The sequence below is a fragment of the Mytilus galloprovincialis genome, chromosome 1 (assembly GCF_965363235.1).
Source record: "Mytilus galloprovincialis chromosome 1, xbMytGall1.hap1.1, whole genome shotgun sequence".
In the NCBI taxonomy this organism is placed as follows: Eukaryota; Metazoa; Mollusca; class Bivalvia; order Mytilida; family Mytilidae; genus Mytilus; species Mytilus galloprovincialis.
In genome coordinates, this window is record NC_134838.1 from 124,239,988 (window position 1) to 124,260,287 (window position 20,300).

A 20,300-nucleotide genomic window follows, 5' to 3' on the forward strand; every position below is an offset into this window, starting at 1 on the left:
TCAAACAAAGTTTAATTTTGGACCCTTTGGGCCCCTTATTCCTAAACTGTTGGGACCAAAACTTCCAAAATCAATCCCAACCTTCCTTTTGTGGTCATGAACCTTGTGTCAAAATTTCATAGATTTTTATTTACTTAAACTAAAGTTATAGTGCTAAAACCAAGAAAATGCTTATTTGGGTCCTTTTTGCCCCCTAATTCCTAAAATGTTTGGACCAAAACTCCCAAAATCAATCCCAACCTTCCTTTTGTGGTCATAAACCTTGTGTTAAAATTTCATAGATTTCTATTCACTTTTACTAAAGTTAAAGTGCGAAAACTAAAAGTATTCGGACGACGACATAGACCACGACGCCAGCGTGATACCAATATACGACCAAAAAATAGAAAGCGGTCGTATAAAAATGACAAGTCAACATAGTTATAAATTATTGTAACACATAATATTATTCGTCTATAGTTAAAAGAACTGTGTGCTGGCCCCCAGCTGATAATCCCACAACATTTCTGAAAAATAAATATCACTGCTTTAACAACAATAGCTTTTATTTATCCACTATCAATATTAATTAAAGGCATATAACTTTGAAGACACTAGAGGCTGGATGGATCCTGCAGGAAAACATTCATTTACCATGACACTCATCATTATAATAACTTGCAACAATTAAAGACCACTATATGAAGAAAAATTGTTTCCAATTCATCCAATCTTGCTAACTGAAAATGTCCCTAATCCAATGCTTTAATAGTATTATTAACCTTTTTGTATCTGTTTATTTCAAGTTTCTTCTTTCCCAATGGAACCTGTGTTTCGTATATGGAAATATCATAATTGCTGTCTCTCTTTTTTTATATATTAAAATGTGTATTTTGTCAACTTAAATATTCTGGTTTTATCTGTTTTATCTATCTTCCCTAACTTGTAAAAATTAAAGAAAATCCTTTAAGATCTCAAAATAAATGGTCTGATGATTTATGTGTTAAGATTGATGAATGGGGCAAAATCTATTCGATGGCATTTCAAGCAACAAAAAACACTAAACTTCAAAATTTTCAATTCAAGTTATTACATAGAATTGAATACACAAACTCTTTTCTTTATAAATGTGGTTTAATAGAAACAGAAATGTGCACTTTTTGCACTGAAACCAAAGAAACCTTATTGCATATTTTTTGGGAATGTATATATAGCAAAAATATTTGGATAACACTTCAAGATTTATTATTAAAATGTGGATTTAGCCTTAAACATATAGAGGCAAAAGATGTTATTTTTGGTATTGGGGAAATTTTTGACCCATATAATGTAGTACAACATATCTATACTATTAAACGAGAAGACCTCATTTTGTGTGTCGCTTCTTTCCACAATAAATTAATCATCATGCTTTTGTGTCCTATATGTACAGTGCATATTCGCATTTGTCATCCATTCATATGATTATTCAGATTGAGGTATTTTGGGAGAAAAACGAGAAATAAGGCGTCCAGATATTGTTCCGTCATTGGACGAAATTTTAAGTCGAATCGGACGTCCGGTTTGCGTTTTCCTGTACACTTTGAACATACATATACTACGAATAAAGTGTATTTTCTATCTGCTATCATTTTCAAGTTTACTTTCCACGGCGGTCACAGGGTTAATTAAATAGAGAGGGTCTGTATAATATAACATGACCGCCGTGGATCGATTAGTAAACTGAGAATCAATAGTGAAAGTAAAAAGCAAATACACTTTATTTATAGTAATGAATGTTCATAATATACAGATAACCGCATATTCATGTGTAATAAAATTGAACCGCATATTCATGTGTAATAAAATTAATAGAAAAAAGTGGGAATTTGAGAAAAAAAGAAGGAGCCGGGCTAGAAAACAATTATCCTGTCCCAAAGTACCTATGACTTTTGATACCTTTTTCTGATATTCTCCAGTCATTAAAACATTTACAAAAATTCATTGATTACAAAAAAGAATATGTTCATTGATTTCCAATGAGACAACTGTCCACAAGAGACCAAAATGACACATAAATTAACAACTATAGGTCACCGTACGGCCGTCAACAATGAGCACAGCCCAAACCGTATAGTCAGCTTTAAAAAGCCCCCAATGACAATGTAAAACAAGAAAACAAGAAAACTAACGGCCTTATTTATGTACAAAAAAATGAACGAAAAACAAATATGTAACACATAAACAGACGGCAACCACTGAATTACAGGCTCCTGACTTGAATGTTCATAGTATACTGAATGTATGTTCATATTGAAGTTAATAGAAAACAAAAAAATGGGAATTTTGAAAATAAAGGAGGAGGGATAAAATAAAAACATTTTCCTGTCCATAAATACCTATGACTTTTGATACATTTCCTGAAATTCTCCAGTCATTAAATCTTTTACAAAAATTCTAGCCACAACACTTTACATAATTTCATCCACGCTCTGAATGCCCGCGATTTCGCGGGTGTGTTCTAGTAATGTTGATTTTAAAATTTTATATTTATAGCTGTAAAAACTCAGGAGAAAAACCTTCTGTGAAAGGTAGTATTGCATATTTAAAATACTGTATAAGAATAGACCAACATACAGTAAATTTCTTATCGCCTACACAAAAAGAATATATAGATAAAAAATGGTTGCCATTACAATCTGTCCTAGGTGATTTAAATATTTTATAACTGGTACGAAAAATTATAGTTATATTTTGTGGTATGTCTTTCTATTTAGAGTTGTCATATAATAATAATATCTTTAAGACCATACTTGAAACTGTACATGTGTGTAATCCTGCTTGATTGTTTTCTGTCTTTATGTCAAAAATAAATAAATTACAAAAAAAAACTTGTAAAGAGCCAATAGAGTGGAAACATATTTTGACTGTGGACATGTACCAAATTTATAAAGACCAATATATAGTTCTATCTGAAGCAACTACTTGTTCTTACCTTGTTTCTAACTGTTTCCCAGACATTTTGACAGGTTCCCATACATCTTCCTCATCTCCTGTACCCAGCTGTCTACTAGTTCCCATACCCCATCCATACACAGTACCTATATGAAATTGAATACACATAGTTAATTACATTACCTTAAATAATGGAGTCTAAATTTGTGAACCAGATGATTAAATTCATGTGGAACTGTAATTAAAAGGGAGTCAAAAGGAAAAGCATTTTCTTAAAGAAAAACTAACATGCATATTTAATTCCATTTATGGAAGATTTAGATATCAAGTCAGTATAAACAGGGTTTTGATTGAATTTCATGCAATCTTTACCCAAAAATCAATAGCAATTCACACATTTTCATTGATGCGTGAGAAATGCGTAATTGACTTTTGAGATATTATTCTTCAGTCAGCTGTGCCATTCATGCCTCTGTAGTTATTATTGTAAAAGCACAAATTTTGTTTATAATCTGTATTCTGATCTGTGGTTGGTTGCAAATTATTTCAATGGTGGAAGAAGAAAAATTTACACCAGGTGCTCCGCAGGGCGCAGCTTTATACGACCGCAGAGGTCGAACCCTGAACAGTTGGGGCAAGTATGGACAAAACATTCAAGCATGATACAGCTCTGAATTTGGATTGTGATCAAATTTTTGACATTACATGGTTTTTTTTTACACAAAACAAATGCCAAGATTTTACAAATCAATTAAAGATTTCTTCTTCAAACTTTTTAAATCTAAAATTAAATAGTTGACACAGCATAGGTTTCTGACACAGAATGAATGTGGTCTAATGAACTTAAAAGGTTTTTTTTGCCTTTGAGCAAATCACTATGCTGTTGAATATTAATCCTCTCAAAAAAATGTTTGAAGAAATTTTCTTTTTATTTATGAAATCTGAAATGAGAAAAATTTAACCCCCCCCCCCCCTTTTTTTTCACATCCCCGTTTCCCTTTTTCAAAACTGATATCAATTCAAATTTCTAATGGAGTTTGCAACAATAACTACTCATTTAAATACATCATAAAATATTAAGATGTAAAAAAACTGCTTGTTATCACTGAATGGTAAAGATTATTTAAATTTATCAGTTGGTAGTAAAAAGTGTATATACATTGTATATTGTATATAACAAAGATTTAAGTTGATTCTGGACAAAGAAAGATAACTCCAATTAAAAAAAATTCTTGCTATTGCACAAATAGGATATTTCTTGCTTACTATTCTGGACAAAGAAAGATAACTCTAATTAAAAAAAAATTTGCTATTTCACAATATTGTGCAATTAGATATTTCTTGCCATTACACAATACTGTGCAATTGAAAAGACTTGCTATTGCACAATACTTAATATAATAATTTTAGATCCTGATTTGGACCAACTTGAAAACTGGGCCCATAATCAAAAATCTAAGTACATGTTTAGATTCAGCATATCAAAGAGGCCCAAGAATTCAATTTTTGTTAAAATCAAACTTAGTTTAATTTTGGACCCTTTGGACTTTAATGTAGAATTTGAAATTTGAAAACAGGACCAAAAATGAAGAATCTACATACACAGTTAGATTTGGCATATCAAAGAACCCCAAGGATTCAATTTTTGATGAAATAAAACAAAGTTTAATTTTGGACCCTTTGGACCTTAATGTAGACCAATTTGAAAACTGGACCAAAAAAACTTCAATAATCAAGAATCTAAGTACATTTTTAGATTCAACATATCAAAGAACCCAACCGATTCATTTTTTGTCAAAATCAAACTAAGTTTAATTTTGGACCCTTTGGACCTTAATGTAGACCAATTTGAAAACGGGACCAAAAGTTGAGAATCTACATATACAGTTAGATTCGGCATATCAAAGAACCCCAATTATTCAATTTTGATGAAATCAAACAAAGTTTAATTTTGGACCCTTTGGGCCCCTTTTTCCTAAACTGTTGGGACCAAAACTCCCAAAATCAATACCAACCTTCCTTTTATGGTCATAAGCCTTGTGTTTAAATTTCATAGATTTGTATTTACTTATACTAACATTATAGTGCGAAAACCAAGAAAAATGCTTATTTGGGTCCCTTTTTGGCCCCTAATTCCTAATCTGTTGGGTCCTAAACTCCCAAAATAAATACCAACCTTCCTTTTGTGGTCATAAACATTGTGTTTAAATTTCATAGATTTCCATTTACTTAACCTAAGGTTATTGTGCAAAAACCAAGAAAAATGCTTATTTGGGCCCTTTATTGGCCCCTTATTCCTAAACTATTGAAACCAAAACTCCCAAAATCAATCCCAATCTTTCTTTTGTGGTCATAAACCTTGTGTCAAAATTTCATAGATTTCTATTAACTTAAACTAAAGTTATGGTGCGAAAACCAAGAAAATGCTTATTTGGGCCCTTTTTGGCCCCTTATTCCTAAAATGTTGGGACCAAAACTCCCAAAATCAATACCAACCTTCCTTTTATGGTCATAAACCTTGTGTTAAAATTTCATAGATTTCTATTCACTTTTACTAAAGTTAGAGTGCGAAAACTAAAAGTATTCGGACGCCGGACGACGACGACGACGACGACGACGACGACGACGACGACGACGACGACGACGCCGACGCCAACGTGATAGCAATATACGACGAAAATTTTTTCAAAATTTGCGGTCGTATAAAAAATAAACAGTTTTTGACTAGTGATTTAAAAAAGAATCTGCCAATTTAATGCTATAAATTGATGAAACATTAACTACCAACGGTATTTTTTATCACATTCTACATTTGTTCTAATGTAGTCACAAATTTATTGTGTCTTAAATCAGTTTGTTTTTCAGAGTAAGGAGTATCAGAAATGAAAGAAAATTCTTCATAAAAAGTTGTTTCTATGAAATACGTACAACCAATCTGTAAAGTTAATGCTTTCTCTAAGTATCTAAAGAAATAAATTGAATATCTTAACTTTAACAGCAAAAAGACAGACAGGAAAGCAACTTCTCACCCTAGTTGCCTTGTATAACATCTTTTAATATGTAAAGAAGCTGTTTCCTTACTTTAAGCATTATATAACTTACCATCTGCTGTTAGTGCCAGTGACACTGACTGTCCAGCAGCAATGTCTATGATTTTATCACTTAATTTTGTTACTAGTGTAGGCTCTTTCATTTCTCCACTTTTCTCACCCAGTCCTAACCTGCCATACTCTGCTCTCCCTATCGTATACACTTTTCCTACAACCATAAAATAGCACATTAATCAATTATTTATGATTTGACCCAATAAAAGACTAGAAAATTAAGAAACTGTCTATTCATTAATTTGCATATGTGATGATTGAATAATGTCAGCAGCAAATTTTACATACTGTAAATCCAAATTTCTAATGCACAAATGTTGAATGGATAGCATCTGTCATTTATTCCACAGTTGACTTGAGTCATTGGCAACAACATTGCTCAATTTAAGACAGTTTTAGGTTAGTTGCAATGTTTATTTTTTAAAAACGCTCATTTTTACTTACAAGAGAATAAAAAAATTCAAGATAATTAAAAAACAAACTGCATTTTTTCAGATAAATGTACACAAGATATTAAATATGTATGTGAACAAGAAGCAATTACATCTAATAATTGGTAGCGTGAGAGATTCCCTATGCTTATCTCCTCCTTATCTGTTATATACTTACCCTCCTCATCTAACAACATTGTATGGTGCTGGCCTGCTTGAATCTTAGTCCATTGTTTATTATGAGCTGCAAATGATGGAATCCACTCTGGAATAAATCTGTTCTGCATATCATCAAAGCCTAAAACAAAAACATTTATTAGCTTTTTTACATACAATACTTAAATCCAGTCACTTTATTATTTATTCATCCTCCATCAAAACTCTGCTTAATGTGCACACTTACATGGTCATACAATACATTTCATTTTATCTACAATAAATCTAAAATAAAACAAAATCATGATAAAGGTTTTCTTACTTGGCAATTTAAATGGACTGGATACACACAGCTTCTATATTAGTATTGCATTTATGAGTTTATATTTTCATGATGAAGAAATACTCTCTTCCATTTCTGTGGGTTTTTTTTTTTAAATTTTAGAACCCTTAATTATCTATAACTTGTATCATGTTTTCTTCTTTTATGTGTGTACAATGAAAGGATTGGTCATACTAACCTATCTGAAAGTAGTTATTAAGTCCCCAAGAATAAATATCACCGGACTCTTTTTCTTTGGCAAAAGTAACGTACTGTCCTGCCCAGATGTCTGAAAATGTGGCATGCTTTCTACTACTGTGTTTTCTGCACCGTACAGGCCCCATTTTTAATATAGAATCTGAAAAAAACAACTTTGGTGATAAATAATGTTTTGAAAGCTACTATTCATTATATCAAACAAGGAAAATCTAGATAGCATAAACACAATAAAATAGTATAGGGCTGTCAATTAAATTTAAGTATTTTAATATTTCTTTTATTCTATTAGATTTATTTTGAAATGTATATGTATGTCTGCCTTTATGTAATGACAACTGTAAATTATACCTTGTCCATCAAATTTCTTTTGATTAAGAAAAACAAGGTGTTGTAATATTTATAAGGTGCCTTGAATATCAATCTAACAATTTTCTGATTTTTGACTTCCTCCCTGACAGGGGCTGAAAACTGTACTTTTCACTTCATACTTCTACGACAACACTGCCAAGCATTGCGCAGGTGCATCATTTCCTCCTCTAACTGTAGCTGATAAAAATCAGCTTACGTTTCGGGAGGGTTACCTTCTTGTTTGATATATAATATATATATATTGGACAGCAAACAGAATTACTGGTTCATTAATCTTAAATTTTAGAAACAAAAGAAAGAAGATTTGATAAATTTGAAGTAAATACTCAGTGCTCTCAAATCTTTATTATTTTTAAAAGATGAGCTAATAACATCCCTATTATGAGTGACATACCTACTCCTCTCCTACTGCCTCGACCAGCAAAGCACTCAGCTACTCTTCCTAACTGGCCTTGTTCTGCACAGCCTAAACAAATAAACAAAAATCAAATATTGTAAATTATTTTATTGCACTTCTACTGTTAATGTGATAAACACATAAAACTAGAGGCTCTAAAGAGCCTGTGTCGCTCACCTTGGTCTTGTGCATATTAAACAATGGACACAGATAAATTCAAGACATAATTGTGTTTTGGTGATAGTGATGTGTTTGTAGATCTTACTTTACTGAACATTCTTGTTGCTACAATTATCTCTATCTATAATGAACTTGGCCCAGTAATTACAGTGGAAAATATTTTCTAAAAATTTACCAAAAATTATGAAAAATGTTAAAAATCAACTATAAAGGGCAATAACTCCTTAAGGGGTCAATTGACTATTTTGGTCATGCAAACTTATTTGTAGATCTTATTTTGCTGAACGTTATTGCTGTATACAGTTTATCTCTATCTATAATAATATTCAAGATAATAACAAAAAACAGCAAAATTTCTTTACAAGAGTGCACACGCTGAAATGTCTCGCCTTCTATACTAATTATTGATATTATGTTGATAGTCCTAAGTAAAAAGCTAAGCTTTATAACAACTGTACCATAAACTTAACATTAACCAAGATAACTAAACAAAGACCAATGAACCTTGAAAATGAGGTCAAGGTCAGATGAACCATGCCAGGCAGACATGTACAGCTAACAATGCTTCTATACAACATATATAGTTGACCTATTACTTATAGTTTAAGAAAAATAGACCAAAACACAAAAACTTAACACTGTGCAATGAACCGTGAAAATGAGGTCACGGTCAAGTAAAACCTGCGCGACTGACATTAAGATCATTAAATATTTCCATACCAGTGCATTCATTAAGACCCGGTACCCGGTACTTTTACCCGCCTACGGAAGCGTCTGGTACCGGCAGAAAAAATAAAAATACAAAAAAAAAAATAATGTGTAAAATTCTTTTGAAGATCGTTCAAATCTAATTTATTTCTTTCCTCAAGTGATAATCTCCGTGTACGTCGTTCATGTGTATGTTTATAGGTGTCTTCGTCGAGGTCCGCCTTAAAGTATAGATCTATCTGCCAATTTAGGCACACCTCCAAAGTAGGAGAAGTGATAATTATAAACCACGTGTCTGTATCTGTATCGTAAGAGCGCTTTAAAATGGGACGATTTAGCAGTATATTTTCAAGCGGCAAATTGTTGATGAATTTAAACAACAACAGCAATACTTATGTTTAATAAAAGGAAAGCAGCTTGTATCACAGATTATTTTATGAATAAAAGGTTTAATAAAGGTGAACATTCTATGAAATTCAGAAAATCGTTAATTGTATCAAATCAGTTCGTTTCCCGTTGGACGTTGTCACTGATCTCCGTTTTCTCGATATGTGTTCTATGTTGTGATTTAAATGACTGCTTTCTGCAGGAAATTTTTAGTGTAAGACTTCGTGAAACAACCTGAAGTAACATAACTGTTACGTTTACAAAATATAATATCTGACGAGATTTAAGACTTTTAAAATTAAAAAAAAAACAGCTCTGAAGAAGTGAAAAAAAAACCCAACATTTTTACTAACACAATCACCCCTTTATATAAGTTAAGTGAAAGTTAATACATGTTTTTTATCTGACCAGAACAATCATCACAACACTTAGCGTATATCAAAAACGTTTGTTTGCTGTTTTGCATGAGAGCATGTTAATTTAATAATATATACTACAATGTTTGTAACTTATGAAATTTCTTTTACAATATTGAACAAATGCAAAACATTTAATAAAAGTATAAAAACAAACAAAACATTTAAACAACATTTCACATGAAACTCCTGCATTATAGGTCATACATATTTTATAACTGATTACAAAATAATTATAAGCAATGTATTTTCAGATAAATACTCAAGAAAAAAAAACAATTCCATGTTAACTTACCCAAAATTGAAGCAAATATTACAGACTTTACCGTATTTTTTAAAGTAAAAAATTAAGGCTGAAATCTCTAAAATCCAGGAGCTTCCGGGGGGCTTTGCCCCCCTAGCCCCCCTACCAGGGCTAGCCCTGAACCTACTGGGGCCTTACGCGGCCCCCAGACTCCTCACCGTTTGGGTTTGGTTCCCCCTATAATCTCAAAGGTACCTCCAGTCTAAAAAAATAATGAAACCCCTGCCATACACCAAATATAGTTGACCTATGGCATATAGTATTAGATAAAAAGACCAAAACTCAAAAACTTAACTTTGACCACTGAACCATGAAAATGAGGTCAAGGTCACATGACATCTGCCCGCTAGACATGTACACCTTACAATCATTCCATACAACAAATATAGTAGACCTATTGCATATAGTATGAGAACAACAGACCAAAACACAAAAACTTAACTATAACCACTGAACCATGAAAATGGGGTCAAGGTCAGATGACACCTGCCAGTTGGACATGTACACCTTACAGTCCTTCCATACACCGAATATACTAGCCCTATTGCTTATAGTATCTGAGATATGGACTTGACCACCAAAACTTAACCTTGTTCACTGATCCATGAAATGAGGTCGAGGTCAAGTGAAAACTGTCTGACAGACATTAGGACCTTGCAAGGTACACACATATCAAATATAGTTATCCTATTACTTATAATAAGAGAGAATTCAACATTACAAAAAATTTGAACTTTTTTTTCAAGTGTTCACTGAACCATGAAAATGAGGTCAAGGACATTGGACATGTGACTGACGGAAACTTCGTAACATGAGGCATCTATATACAAAGTATGAAGCATCCAGGTCTTCCACCTTCTAAAATATAAAGCTTTTAAGAAGTTAGCTAACGCCGCCGCCGTAGCCGCCGCCGCCGCCGGATCACTATCCCTATGTCGAGCTTTCTGCAACAAAAGTTGCAGGCTCGACAAAAATTATCAATTCAGGACAGTAACCTAACAATGGGTTGTCCGATCCATGTGAAAACATCAGGGCAGATAGATCTTGACCTGATAAACAATTAAACCCTGTCAGATTTTCTCTTAATGCTTCGGTTTTTGAGTTATAAGCCAAAAACTGCATTTTACCTCTATGTTCTATTATTAGCGGTGGCAGCCAATTTGGTTGATTGGCCAGGTCACGCCACACATTTTTTAAACAAGTTACCCCAATGATCATTGTGGCCAAGTTTAGTTTAATTTGGCCCAGTAGTTTCAGAGAAGAAGATTTTTGTAAAAGATTACTAAGATTTACGAAAAAATGGTTAAAAATTGACTATAAAGGGCAATAACTCCTTCAGGGGTCAACTGACCATTTTGGTCATACTGACTTATTTGTAGATCTTACTTTGCTGAACATTATTGCTGTTTACAGTTTATCTCTATCTATAATAATATTCAAGATAATAACCAAAAACAAAATTTCCTCAAAATTACCAATTCAGGGGCAGCAACCCAACAACAGGTTGTCCGATTCATCTGAAAATTTCAGGACAGAAAGATCTTGACCTGATAAACACTTTTACAGCATGTCAGATTTGCTCTAAATGCTTTGGTTTTTGAGTTATAAGCCAAAAACTGCATTTTACCCCTATGTTCTATTTTTAGCCATGGCGGCCATCTTGGTTGGTTGGCTGAGTCACGCCATACATTTTTTTAAACTAGATATCCCAAAGATGATTGTTGCCAAGTTTGGATTAATTCAGCCCAGTAGTTTCAGAGGAGAAGATTTTTGTAAAAGATTACTAAGGTTTACGAAAAATGGTTAAAAATTGACTATAAAGGTCAATAACTCCTAAAGGGGTCAACTGACCATTTTGGTCATGTTGAATTATTTGTAAATCTTACTTTGCTGAACATTATTGCTGTTTACAGTTTATCTCTATCAATAATAATATTCAAGATAATAGCCAAAAACAGCAAAAATTCCCTAAAATTACCAGTTCAGGGACAGCAACCCAATAACGGGTTGTCGGATTCATCTGAAAATTTGAGGGCAGATAGATCTTATCCTGATCAACAATTTTACCACATGTCAGATTTGCTCTAAATGGTTTGGTTTTTGAGTTATAAGCCAAAAACTGCATTTTACCCCTATGTTCTATTTTTAGCCATGGCGGCCATCTTGGTTGGTTGGCCGGGTCACGCCACACATTTTTTAAACTAGATACCCCAATGATGATTGTGGCCAAGTTTGGTTTAATTTGGCCCAGTAGTTTCAGAGGAGAAGATTTTTGTAAAACCTTCGGGCCAGGTGAGCTAAAAATGGATTTCAATACAATGTCCCTATTAGCTGGAACATTGGAAGGAATACAACTTTTTTTTAATAAAACACTTATGCAAAATCTGTATTTGAAAATATTCAAAATATTTCATTCTTCACTTGCAATTTTACATCACAAATACAGAAACATCAGCTACATTCAGTACATATAGTATCAATCAGCCTGCAATTAATTTCAAATAAGTCTTCAAACACAGTATTGTTATTTTTACTTAAAATATTCCATGTTAAAGGACAAGTTATAATATGCCAACCTCCTGTAAATATTTCGCCTTTGTTTGTTAAGCATACTAAATGATCTCCTCCAGACACTATTTTTACAACAGTCTCCCCTGGGCACATCTCAAGGGGGTCTTTACTTATGCCACCAGAGGTTAAGCCCATTGATCCGTTTGCATCCTGTAAAAAGATTTACATAATAATATGATAACTCTGTAGTTTATATACAATGACAGTTAGTTGTTAATCTAATGTTTTTGTTTGTCTCTAAGAATGTTCCAGTAATCTGGAAAGACCTGGAAAGGTTGTTTCTCTATATTTATATAACCTATCCCCACACACCCTAATGAACTCTGCTTTTCCAATCAAAACAATTAAATTTCACTTGAAAAATTATAATTAAAGAAAAAAATATCTTCCTTATAGTACATATTCAAATAATTAAGTTGGTTCTATCTAAAATTAAGACCATGGTTTATCAAGGTTATCAATATCAATCAGAAATAAATTTGACAATATCAAATCTACCAGGTACCAAGTGAATATATTGTGCTGCTTGTCAGGCCTAAATTAAAATATTGTTTGTTTGCCCTTTTCCGACCCTATGTTTTGAAACAGGGTAGGTAGGTAGGTAAAATATTTTATTTTTTTCCCAAAAAAAATAACTTGGCTCGGTATATTTTTTTTCATGGGTAGACAGGTAGGTATAATATTTTATTTTATAGATACAAAATCTGCATAATGTCATTTTTGTCTGTTTTGCTTTTGCTAATAGAATGAAATTCAAAACAGTGTGGCTGTGGCCATTGATTGACACATTAAATTCATCCATTGACTGGGACAATTTACGCGAATGTTTGTATGTAACGATCATTGCTCACTGTGTACTTTTTAAAGACACTTAAACTATGGGGTCACCAAAGGTCCTCAACACCTTAATAAAGTGTTTCGAAAAATTAATCAGGAATAACACTATGTTTTGATTTATATCAATTGTATAAATCAAAACATAAAGGTTATTCCTGATTAATTTTTCGAACTATTTTATAATTAAAGGCGTTAAGAAACCTTTGGTGACCCCACAGTTTAAATGTCTATCGTAGGTACGTCGTGAACAGTGGTCGTTGCAGACACACGTTCACCTAAATTGTCCCAGTTAATGGATGAATTTAATGTGTCAATCAATGGCCACAGCCACACTGTTTTCAATTTCATTCTAAGTTTCTGGGACCACGCTTCGAAAACAAGTATCATGTAGAATGTGAAGTTAATTCATATGCACTACTATTTTGTTTTCAAATATCAAAATATAGAGCTGTGCCGCATATTTTCAACGTTTAAATATGCCTGGAACTTTGAAGAGTTTTAGCTTGCACTAATATTCTGTACTACGTACCGTGTACGCTTACCTCTACCTAAAGGTTTTCTGTAAGAGATAACTTTGTCCTGGTAAAATATGTCCGGGCAGACATACATTACTAGTAGAAAAAGTCCCTTGAGTGTTTAAATTTCCATGTGTGCCTATGTTTCTAATAAAAATGCTACAAGACTTGAACTCAATTGTCACATATTTTACATCGCATTTATAAATGATCTGTATGGAAAACTTGGGCGATTTTACTGCCAAATATTCTCCACTTCACAGGCTTTTGTCACCTTTGGTTCATGTCAGATATAAATAATATAGCAATGCTGGTCGAAGGCATCGTTAACATAATCTTCCTGATCTACGGATCACAAAAGGCCATCCCTACATAGAATACAACGTCCGTTTACACAAAATACTACGGTTTGTACACACGTTGATAATTTTGTATTAAACAAACTATTTTGTATTAAACGAACTTTTTTGTAAATGAACCCTGCTCTTCAAGTATAAAAATACAGAGTTAACGTACGTCATATCATGATTTCAAAGCATTCAACATACATTTCAAACAAATGCTTTGAAACTCTAAATGCAAGTGTTTATGTCAAACGCTCACGTGATACCAAACGGACTAGACCTTTCACGATAAAGATAAAACCTGAGGATTCCGGTAAAAAAGTTTTGAGCGGGAAATACAAATAAAAGATTTTTGGTAGGAACGAAAAAATAAAATAAAATAAAATCTTGCTGATAAATACAAATAAAAGATTTTCAGGCGGAACAAATTTAAAGGGTCGGTCGGTAAAGGGCAAACAAACAATATTTTAATTTAAGCCTCACTATGCACTTTTTTTCAAAATGCACAATTGGTGCATGGCACTGGACTTTCCCAACCACTGTTTCATACCTTTAGAATGTACATATAAAAGCTTATTGTGTATCTATCATGTAAATATTGTACATAGAAAAATGATTTTTTTACAAACAATTTATTTTTTACAGCTTATTAGAATTGATTAATTGAAGAGTATTGAAAACACTAAAACAACACTTACACGAAAGTTACCCCAAGCATACACATGGCCATCTTCAGTTAAAACAGCTGTATGACTATCTCCACCACTAACTTGTATAACTTTGTAAGGCAGGTTTAATTTAGCTGGGTACATCTCTGATCCTTCTTCTGAAGTATCTCTGCCAAGGGCTGATTCATCATTGCAACCAAATGTAATTATCTAGGAAAGAAAATGATTGCATTATGAAATATTATCATGCTATATTCTAACATGCTATATTCTAAAGAAAACTTTACATTGAACAATTCTTCCAACTTCATAGTTGGAAAATATCACTTGAATTTTAGGCCACACACTACCTCTTAAAATGAATACTATTAAAAACTAACATTTGAAAAGTGTAAAATTTTCATGAATACTGAAAATTACTTTTTTGCATATATATGATACAGTAACAGTGGCGGTAATAAAGAAAAGTTACTTATGGGGATATGATACAGTAACAGGGGAGGTAATGAAGTTGTGTATGTTCAAGGGGCACTAGCTGTCAAATTCATGGTCACCGATTTGACTTAAATTCTAATATTTGATTTATAACAATGTAAAACATTTATCCAAACCATCGAAAGTCTAATATAAACAGTTTACAGAGCATGGGGTCGATATGTAGGTTCGTTTTGTGTGTATTTTAGTCCAGACGCCATCTATTTAACTATCGAATTGACCTCAGATGACCATATAAGTGATGTGAACATAAACAAAGATATGAATAGATTAAGTCAACACGTGCAATTGGATTTTTAAAGGTCTGTTTGATTCTATTTTATAGATCAAAAATATATGTTTCTCATTGTTTTTACCGTATAAGGTACCAGTCTTGTATTACAACTCCAATTTCCAGTGGATGTCAAAACATGGAGGGAAACAAAATAGTGCATTTTTTCTGATTTTTTTTCTGAACTCAATTTTTTCTGTTTGATTATAGGTTTATGCTGAATTGAAACATACATATAGACTTTAAAAAAAATCTTGCATCTTTTGGGGATATCAATCCAGGAAAGTGGAAGGATATCATGTTTACTGGAAGTGGTGCGGCCTAGTAAAAAATAGCAAACAGAAAGTAGAAAAAAAATGTTTTGACTTCAGGATTGCGTAACTTTTTATTCTTCGTGGCAAGACCCCCTTTTTTTCGATTAAATCACAATTTCACATTAGTACATACATGATATGAACATGAAATTTTTTTTCTATGTAGCATTTTTTATTTTTTTATTTTCAAATATCAGCTGTTTTGCATGTAAGCCTATGGAGCAGTCAATTACAAGACTGCAACCATAAGAATGATTTTATGTGGATAAAATCAGTTATCAAATGATATACCTTTGTTTCACTTTCATTGTTGACATTCTTTTCCTTTAAATAAACAGTTCACGTATTATGCATGCATTGTCAATCTCTAGCTAGGGGTTAAATTGAAGTTCACATGAATACGGATTTAATGAGGTCGAAATTATTTACTTGCAAGTGAATAACTAATTATCAATGTTTCTTAGCTTAATTTGACAACATTGAAACATTTTGGCTGATAAAAGCGAATAACTATTCCACTATTTCACTTTCATTGTTGATTGAACCAAAAAAATCTTACTTTAGATTTTTTTAAATCTTGTAGCTAGTGCCCCTTTAAATAATATGTTTTGTAAGTGGGACAAAACTAGTGTTTGCCCTTAAATGAAGAGCCTCCGGACCCTATCATTCAAGAGAATCAGATGATAATTTCCACATTTTCAAATTGAACAAACAGTCCAGTTTATTTTCTTTACCTCTCCCTTATTGGTTAAGCACACTGTGTGCATACCCCCTGCACACACTTGTACAATCTTGTCATCAAGTTTTACAACTGCTGGACGCATCCTCTCCATGACATCTTCTCCCAGTCCAAGCTGGCCAACATCTCCTTCCCCCAATGTAAGAGGAATACCTGGCACTGTAAAATCTGGATGTGTGTGATGTGTTACTGAAATGATCAAACGTCAAGAAAAATTATTGACAATATTCTTTTCACATCTTTGTAAAGATATAAATGATAGTGACTTGAAATTCATCTCATTTTCCAACTGATAAAGTTCCATAACTCTGCAATGTCATATCAGAAATTTAAAAAAAAAGAAGAAAAAAAAAAGGAACTTATTTCAGTAAATATAAATGAGTCATCAAAGTTTCATAATAACTAAATATTTGTAAATCCCTCCTTATTTATGACAATTTCCACTACTCCAAAATGTCAAATCAGAAATTTTCAAAAAAATACCATAACACGTCCAGTAAATGGCATATCAAAATTCAAACATTTTTCCAATCTCATGACAATATTTATTTTGATTGTGACTGGCATTATTTGATTGATTGATGTCTGCCTAACACCTCTTCTTTAAAGTGATCCTTACTTATTGAAGATTATTCACAGAACCTCTCTAGCATATATAATATCTAATCATTTGGTGGTAATCATTTATATCATACTTACCTTTTTGAAGCCAAATGTAAAAGTTTTGAGGTAACCCAGCAAGGGTAATCCCCTTGAACTCAAAGTAGTATTTTGAGTTTTCAAGTCTATACAATCATGTTGATAAACAAAGCAAACTCTTGTCTTCACTTTTTTAGGTAATATAAGCAAAATATATTAGAAATGATTTATGCAGCAGTGATGTTCTGCTCTAAGCTACACAGACACATTTAACTGATAATAAACTAACCTTTAGAATTTTTTGAATCCTCCTCCTTGAGAATGACTCTTTTTTTAGGTTCTGGTGTGACCTCTGAAGAACCTGAACCTGAACTACGACCTCTCTTTTTACCTCTTCCTGGCATCTGAAAATATAATTTTATATGTAATGTGTTTATTCTCACCTAAAGTTGAAGTACTTTGAATTTACACCTCTTTCAAAAACTATTATTGGCTGAATGATCTGTAACATTAAACTAATGGATTATGGTAAATCATCACATCTTAGGTACAAATCTATCTGCTGAAAGAGAAACTAGTTTATAAACACTTCAATCGTCTGAAATACAAAACAAATATCAAGACTTTTTCAAGTAATCATGAATGCATACAAGGTTATTTGTGTTTAACCCTTTAACATGTACATATAAATGTAATGATCCACATCACTTAATTTACTTTTGCTAAACCAAGTGAAGGGTTTGATTTCTTTAAAAATCCTAAAGGTAGCTTACACTAGGGGTTACTAGACCACAATTATCTACAACCATATCTTCATTCTCAAAATGTTCTGAAACTTTGTTCTCAGACATACGACACTGTGCTTCTTCTTTTATCTTGTTATTTTGTTTCTTGGGTTGATGTCCTGTTTCTTCTGAGTTACTGGATCCAGGTCCTTCACTGTCACATGTCTCCTTACAAAAGTTTTTCTCCATATCGTTAAATTCAATGTTATCGCTCTCAACATTATTTAGCATTGCTTCAGATTTTTTACTTTCTTCCTGTTTTGTTTGATCTTCAACTCCATTAAATTTTGTTTCTTCAGTTTCTGTAAATTCATGATTACTTGGCCTGTTTGTAAGAGCTAGTCCATCACTTTTGCAGTCTGAAGTGTCTTTTTCTGATTGTACTGATATTTTCTCTTCACACTGTTCACTATTATTTTCAAGTTCTATTTTTTCTGTTAAATTCTCATCTTGATTCTTCAATATTTCTTTTGGAGAATGCATCATACTACTGGCTGATTCCAAGGAAGATATATTTTCCTTTGTAGGAGAATTGAAAGAACTTGTAAGAGGCATGGCTGTTGTATATCCAGTTAAAGTTACAACTTGAGTTGAGTGAGCATAATTCTAATCATTATATTGGTACACTGTATAATGAGAATCACTCAAGTGTTTTAGATGTCATCTGCCAGGAAATGAGGGCTATAATTAAAACCCTCTGGGTGAGCACTGATCATTTAGAAGCTAATTAAATTATCAGTAGAAAAGACAAATAAACAACTGGTAATTACCCAATGTGGTGGTGCTTACAGGTATTTTAAATTACAGGTGATCTCAAACAAAGGCCCATAGGCCATGTAGGCTGTTAACAAATATTAATTTCATGCATCATTGGACCAAATTTTTCATTAAAATGATAAAAATAAAATAAACAAATGTTTACTACAAAAATATTATTTTTATTCTTTATGGCTACATATTTTTTTAATTACTTTTAATATTTCAACAGATCATTTAAAACATAAATTCCTCGTCTACAGAATTAAAGAATTATAAATTGCTGTAAATGCAGGATTTATATATATCTCACACATTATAAATAATTCTTTTCCCCAAACATGTCCTCAGTCTTAAATTTTATTGTTATATTGATTCTTTGAAGAAAGGATATAGCTTTCAATATTAAAAGAATCTCCCTTCACTTTAAAATTTGGTCTTCTCATTTAACAATTGGATTTTCATCATAGAAAGTATTTATCATAAATTGCATTGTTATTAATGTTAATGTATAATAAATATAAAGGAACAACAATCATTCCTAAAAAAAAAAGTTATCAGTAGTTTTATTGTCTGTTTAGCGGTCCAACGATTTACAGAAAAGAGCGACGATTTACAGAAAAGAACCGAAAGGACCAAAAAGAACCGAAAAGGACCGAAAAGAACCGAAAAGAGGATACATATATATATTTATTAAATAAAGTTAAAACAATGTACACAGATTTTTGTTATATTGTTAACAATTCGTCGTAATAATAAAATTGAATGCACAATTCAAAATTTAGATTGTGCATTTATAGGGATATGTGAATTTACAAAAAAGAAACAATATAACTTGTTTTTTTTTTAGTAATATTTTTTTCATAATTTGTACAAGTAAACTATTATAGGTCAAAATACGGCCTTCAACAGGGAGCACACACCAAACAGCAAATTATAAAGGGGCCCCCAAAAATGACTATTGAAAAAAACATTCAAACGGGAAAACCAATGGATTAATCAATATAAAAACGAGAAACAAGAAACACAAACCACATCAAAAAACGACAACCATGCACTGAACATCAGGTTCCTAAATTAGGACAGGTGCAAATATAAATGCAGCAGGTTTAAACGTTTTAATTATTATATTGCATGTTTTTAATAATACGCAGTAAAAATAAATGAAAAGCAAATATTATCGTATTATAAATGTTTATCCTTACATTTAAAAAAAATATTTCGTTTGTTTATATTAAGGTGTCATCATATTGCCCGGTGGCATTGGGTATGGTAATATAAAAAATATACATGTCAGCATCACCATTTCCTCTCGGATGTTAAATGTCAAATATACATTTGTTGCACGTGATTTAATCACGATAATCGTCACTTTAACAGAAATAAAAAGGCTTGTTTCCTCACTTGTTTTCAAAATTACAAAAAAAATGGTGAGAGCACGTAGTTGTAAATCTCGATAT

At 32.2% G+C, this 20,300-nt stretch overlaps 1 protein-coding gene across 1 annotated transcript; it reads right to left on the minus strand.

The window, feature by feature from the left end:
• Positions 1 to 231: 231 nt before the first annotated feature.
• LOC143057023 (regulator of chromosome condensation-like) lies at positions 232 to 18,684 on the minus strand. The gene is made up of 11 exons (XM_076230254.1): positions 18,073 to 18,684; positions 17,589 to 17,703; positions 16,656 to 16,849; positions 14,872 to 15,051; positions 12,483 to 12,627; positions 7,909 to 7,980; positions 7,126 to 7,284; positions 6,627 to 6,746; positions 6,016 to 6,171; positions 2,954 to 3,059; positions 232 to 506 (listed from the first exon to the last, which is right to left on the minus strand). Exons 1-11 carry the CDS (start codon positions 18,637 to 18,639, stop codon positions 446 to 448), a joined length of 1,875 nt encoding a protein of 624 aa, XP_076086369.1. The 5' UTR covers positions 18,640 to 18,684; the 3' UTR covers positions 232 to 445.
• Between the last annotated feature and the right edge of the window lie 1,616 nt (positions 18,685 to 20,300).

Excerpts from the sequence above, each read along its gene's own strand:
- LOC143057023 (XM_076230254.1), bottom strand. The coding sequence starts at position 18,639 with ATGCCTCTTACAAGTTCTTTCAATTCTCCTACAAAGGAAAATATATCT. Across the intron at positions 15,052-16,655 it reads GCTTAACCAATAAGGGAGAG|ATAATTACATTTGGTTGCAA; the intron begins GTAAAGAAAATA and ends TTTCTTTCCTAG. Across the intron at positions 3,060-6,015 it reads ACTGGCACTAACAGCAGATG|GTACTGTGTATGGATGGGGT; the intron begins GTAAGTTATATA and ends AATTTCATATAG.